Source organism: Diabrotica undecimpunctata, chromosome 9, assembly GCF_040954645.1.
Source record: "Diabrotica undecimpunctata isolate CICGRU chromosome 9, icDiaUnde3, whole genome shotgun sequence".
NCBI lineage: Eukaryota > Metazoa > Arthropoda > Insecta > Coleoptera > Chrysomelidae > Diabrotica > Diabrotica undecimpunctata.
The window spans coordinates 1,844,861-1,850,860 of record NC_092811.1 but is presented as its reverse complement, the minus strand read 5'-3'; the positions used below and the strand labels follow the sequence as shown (position 1 = coordinate 1,850,860).

At 34.5% G+C, this 6,000-nt stretch overlaps 1 protein-coding gene across 1 annotated transcript in view; it reads right to left on the bottom strand.

Annotated features, from left to right (window-relative positions):
• Nucleotides 1-759: 759 nt before the first annotated feature.
• Nucleotides 760-6,000, bottom strand: part of LOC140449382 (uncharacterized) — an 89,096-nt gene continuing 83,855 nt past the window's right edge. Inside the window, exons 6-8 of the mRNA XM_072542534.1 lie at nucleotides 5,699-5,807; nucleotides 4,405-4,620; nucleotides 760-4,292 (exon numbers count right to left, since the gene is read on the bottom strand). Of these exons, the coding sequence (XP_072398635.1) occupies nucleotides 4,212-4,292; nucleotides 4,405-4,620; nucleotides 5,699-5,807 (406 nt within the window). The 3' untranslated portion in view covers nucleotides 760-4,211. The remainder of the gene's footprint in view (nucleotides 4,293-4,404; nucleotides 4,621-5,698; nucleotides 5,808-6,000) is intronic.

The following is a 6,000-nucleotide window of genomic DNA, read 5'->3' as shown; positions in this document are numbered from 1 at the left end:
TGCAAAACAAGTCTCTTTTGCACGTTATACATTCAAAATATGAAGGACCTAGGATTCGCATCAATTGGAAACACTTTCCACTGTAGCCAATGAAGTAGGTTTGAAAATCAATATTAGTAAAACCAAATCCATGAGAGTAAATGCAAGAAACAACACGCTATTTACTGTCAGCAACATGCAGATTGAAAATGTGAAAAACTTTACGTTTCTTGGAAGTGTCATAACAAAAAGCGGAGGTACAGAGGACGATATTTGTATGAGGATACGAAAAGCTCAACAAGCATTCAGCATGCTCAAACCTATTTGGAGATCTGGCGAGTATACTATACGGACAAAGATCCGCATATTCCAGTCAAAAGTCATGTCTGTTCTACTCTACGGATGTGAAACCTGGAAAGTGACAAAAACCCTTACAAATAAACTGCAGGTCTTTATTAATATCAGATTACTACACCTGACCGAACAAAAAAGGGTAGAACATCAAATAAAGTCCAGAAAGTAGGGTTGGATTGGTCACACACTCAAAAAAATATTTCCAGTATAGAGTGAATGCCCATGGAAGAAGAAAAAGAGGTCGCCCAATACATCATGGACGAGATAAGAGGTCAAGGAAAGTCTTGGAATGAGGTCTATGCTCCACTTAGGAGTTCAAGAACCTTATATGTATATATACAGGATTCGTGTGGTTTTAATGAGTTTTTTAAATAAAATATAAACATTTTCAATTTACATTTATTTCATACTTTATACATTCCTGTACAAAATTATTTAAAGACATTTTCGTTGATTTTCATTTTATTGGCACATAGAATTTGACTAGTATATATATAGAGCCTTGCGTCATACCCTTAAATTCGATAAAATTATTGTATTGGTCAAAAACTATACAACTATATGATACAGTTATCTTAGACGTATTTACATTAAAATATTTTGTTTTTGATATGAATATCTTTCCATTGCACATTTATATTTTAAAAAGGTACTTAAGATGATACCGAAAATGAACCAGCAGTAGAATCAAATTTGCTTTTTTTTCTGTATTGTAGTTTTGGTGGTTACTGTAAGGAGTGTTGTATAACTTCGGGGTAAAATATAGGTACATATTATTTATAAAACAGTATACAATGTAATAAGTGTGGTATAACTCTGGGAACAGGGTTTTATCGTTGATTGAATAACCCAAATGATTGGGTTATTCCTTAGAGTAGGGAGGTTATTTGATCAACGGTTTTATTAAATGGTGCCTAAAATTATTATACAAATTTTGAGAAAAAAATCAATTTTTGAATGTAGATGACTTAAACCGAGTGGTGAAAAATTGTCTTATTTTGTATTTGGATGATTTGTCGGTGATTTCTTCTTCTCGTTGCACTACTACCCGGGGTGGGTTTTGGCTGACTGCACAACTTACTTCCATCTTGAACGGTCGTCCATGATAGTTGGGTCACAGTGGGTAGCCCCGTTGTTCTTAGATCTGACCATATTTTGTCTCTCCATCGCATTCGTGGACGTCCTAAGGGCCTTCTTCCTGTGGTAGCTTCCTCCCATATTAACTTGGCAAGGCGGTTATTAGGGAGTCTATGGACATGGCCAGCCCATCTTAGACGTTGGGATTTAATCTCTTGGACTATATCGCTCGCTCTATACATCTGCTTGACCGCAGTAGTTGTTCTCATTCGGTATTGGTTGCTATTAATGTCGTGATAAGGCCCAAAGATTCTTCTGAGGATTTTCCTCTCAAAACATCGAAGTTTTCTTTCAGTTTCTTTGGTCAGGGTCCACGTCTCACACCCATACATGAGCACCGGTCTAATCACCGTTTTATATATTCTAATCTTTGATGTTCGTGTTAGGCTGTTAGATTTAATAATATTGTGGAGGCTGTACATACATCTGTTTGCTGCCTGAATTCTTCCTTTAATCTCTTCCGCGATATCGTTATCTGCAGTGATTGTTGCTCCGAGATATTAAAAACTCTCCACTCTTTCAAAGTTATATGGGTCTATTGTAACATTTTGCCGTATTCTATCTCGTCCCTTTTGTCTGTTGATGCACATGTATTTGGTTTTCTCTTCATTTACCCTTAAACCAGTTTTCTTTGCCTCTACCTCCAATATATTAAAAGTCTCCTTCACATTGGTGACTGTGTTTCCCACAATGTCAATATCATATGCGTATGCTAGTAGTAATTTTGGTCCATTTACTGTCAATAATTCTGTTTTAAGTTGTGCTCCTCTTACTACTTTCTCCAGGATAATATTAAAGAGTAGAGGTGACAGCGCATCTCCGTGTTTTAGGCCACTGCTTATTTCGAAAGATTCTGAGAGTTTGTTACCTATCCGTACTCTGGATCTACAGCTATTCACACATAACTTAACAAGCTGGATAAGTTTTTTTGGAACTGAAAGTTCTGTCATTGCATTCCACATCTGATCCCTTTTAATGCTGTCGTACGCTTGCCGGAAATCTATGAAGAGATTATGGATAGTTCTATTGAATTCCCATCCTTTTTCAAGCAGCTGTCTTAGAGTAAAGACCTGATCTATGGTTGATCTATGTTTTCTGAAGCCGGCTTGGTATTCCCCCATGAAATTTCTACAAACGGTGTCAGCCTACTTAATAGGATGTTCGATAAGATTTTATATGCCGTATTAAGTAGGGAAATGCCTCTATAATTAGAGCACTTAATTTTGCCTCCCTTTTTATGGATGGGGATTATTACACTTTCGTGCCATTTTGTTGGTATTTTCTCTTCGTTCTATATACGTGTTATTAGTTTGCGTATTTGTCTATGTAGAGTTTCTCCTCCGTACTTAAGGAATTCAGTCAGTATATTGTCAGAGCCTGGAGCTTTTCCGTTCTTCAGTTTGTTAATTGCTTGCAATGTTTCATCTATTTTGGGGTCCTCTACCGGTAGGTCCACCCCAAAATATATATTGTCTCCATGTTCTTCCTCTTGATGTTTGTTTAGTAGAGTCTTTAAATATTCTTGCCATGTTTGGAGCAGTTCTTTTTCATTTATTATTAATTGATCATTTTTTCTGAGTACAGACACGCATCTAGGTCTGAAGCTTTTCTTTTCGTTTGACACTGATTTGTAAAATGCTCGATTATTTGACTGTTGCCTATTCCTTTCCATTGGTGATATACGTCTATATGTAGAATAACCTAGTGTTGATTGGAGACCTTGTGAAATCATAGTGGACAAAGAAGACGACATGGTGGACAGTTGCGAATTTGCAGTTCCAATGTGTATGAAGATACGTAAAAAAACTTATGTCGAATCTCGGTCATTGGTCAAGCTGTATTAATGTTTTAAAATTTTCATACAAGAAGTTTAAATTTAGGAAAAATATATATTCTTTTGAAATGATACTATGTCGAAGGAAGAAAAGCGTGGTATAGACAGAAGGATCTTCTACTGGTTGCATAACATTGGGGGCTAGATCTTTCAACAGTAAGCTAAGAACAGAGACCAGTGTGCTGCTGTGATTTTGCAAGTTTCCGAAAAAGTAGTTCCATCAATTTTATATCTCCTGAACTGAATTCACGTTTAAAATATAATCAAAAAATAAAGGAATAGTATGTCTAATCTAATCAGACATTTGAGATGAAGTTATATTGAAGGAAGGAAAAAAGCGTGATGTAGACAGAAGGATGTTGTACTGGTTGCATACCATCTAGACCTATAAGAATAAAAAGCTAAGAACAAATACAATAGTTGTAGTTGTGATTAGAGAAGTAGATGATGTAAACTGTGTGGCATACTTGTAAGTAACAATATTTTAATGTTTGGAACTGAATCTGAAGGAAGAAAAGCGCGGTATAGACAGAATAATGTTGTACTGGTTGCATAACATCAGAGACTAGACCTTTCATAAATAATTAAGCCAAACCCATGTGATCTATTGTTTGATAGGAAGTAAATTGGGTGGTATACCTATAAAAATAAGACATCCCACCGAATTTAATGTTAAAAAATGATTTGTCTCAATGTCTCATAAGTTGTGATAATGAGATAAAAATGCCGTACAACCACATAACATTTCAGAGTCCTCACTCTTTAACAATTAGAAAAAAAAACTGAATTTGATTCCGCTTGCGGTTGGAAATAAACTAGTAAGACTGATTTAGGCTTAAAAGAACAACAGCAGTGAGATCCTGGAAGTTTAAAAATATTTGCCAATCTTCTTGACCTTGATGGTATTTCATTTTCTATCCCAACTACTGTTGTACAACCATGAAGATTCGTCTCGGGATTTGCTCCAACTTGATTCCAAACTGTTCTCCTGGAAAGAAGATGAGTTAGTATTGATTATTTATTGTATCTACACATACACACTTAAAGAAACAGAAAAATGACTAATATGATAAATGATGATAAAATACAACAATACTTACTGCAAATTGCGAGTGATTCATCGGCGCTGAACTCAGATACTCCATGTTGGAATAGTAGGAGTAATTATTATAGCAGTTCGTCGAGGAGTTGGTGGTACTTAGTACTGAGGGCTGCGTCGACGTACACCATCTATGTTGGTCTATCGAAAACGAATCTATCGATGCCGGAGACCAAATGCTTGAGTTCGCTGAATTTGTGTAGGTCGAACTTGCTATCTGCAATTATGAATTCTACCATAAATAATATATTTTAATAGATTCGAGGAGGTTTATCGAATATAATGAATATAATTTATTGTCCAAATGTTCATTCGCAAGAATTCAACGACTAAAAAGTTCATAAGACTGTAGATTATTGAGAGGTATATTTACAGCTTAAAATGTATGAATTTTACAGTCAATACTGTAGGTTGACACATGCTTTGAAGTTCAAGAGACCTTAGTTCCCTAAAGAACTGTTCATTGCAAACAATTCATCGATAAAATTGTTCGCAGAACTGTAATTCATCTAAAGGTAAATTTGAAATTCAAAATATATAAATTTTACAGTCAATAGTATAGATTCACACATTCTAAGAAGTTCAAGTGACTTTAGTCCCGTAAGAACTGTTCATTGTGAACAATTCATGGATAAAATTATTCACAGAACTGTAATTCATCAAAAGTGCATTTGAAATTTAAAATATATAAATCTTAGAGTCAATCATGTAGGTTGACACATTCTATGAAGTTTATGAGACTTTAGTTCCCTTAACAACTGTTTATTGTGAACAATCCATCGATATAATTGTTCATAGAACTGTAATTCATCTAAATGTAAATTTGAAATTTAATTTTTATAAATTTTACAGTCAATAGTGTCGGTTCACACATTCTCTGAAGTTCAAGAGACTTTATTCCCCTAAGAACTGTTCATTGTGAACAATACATCGATAAAACTGTTCACAGAACTCTAATTAATTTAAAAGTGAATTGGAAATTTAAAATATATAAATTGTACAGTCAATCGTTAGGTTGACACATTCTATGAAGTTCAAGAGACTGTAGTTCCCTAAAGAACTGTTCATTGTGAACAATTCATCGATAAAATTGTTCACAAAACTGTAGTTCATGAAAAGTGAATCTGAAATTTCAAATATATAAATTTTACAGTTAATAGTGAACTTTTTGATGAACTTTAAGACCAATCGAACTTTTTATTCTGTGAACTGTCCGATTGATGAACTTCATCCTATTAAGTACTATTCTAAAGCCTTAAAGGTATATTAAGTTGCGTTTAAAATGTAGTACTTACTGTAGGTGAACTCGTACTACCACAAGTGGCTAATAGTTGAGGTTTGACGTAATTCGGACTGTCTCTTAGATGGGGTGCTGTAGGTACTGACGCTGGGCTTCCTGATGAGCTAATAATAAAAAAAGACCATTAAAACTACTATTTTTACCAATTGAAGTTCAAATTTATGAAAATCATTAAAAGATACGGAACATTTGAGCACATCACTTAATTATTTGCAAAGAATATAGACGCATATATGCGTTTGTTATTTGCTTGATAGTTTTAATGGGTCATTCATATATATACAGGCAGGTCACATA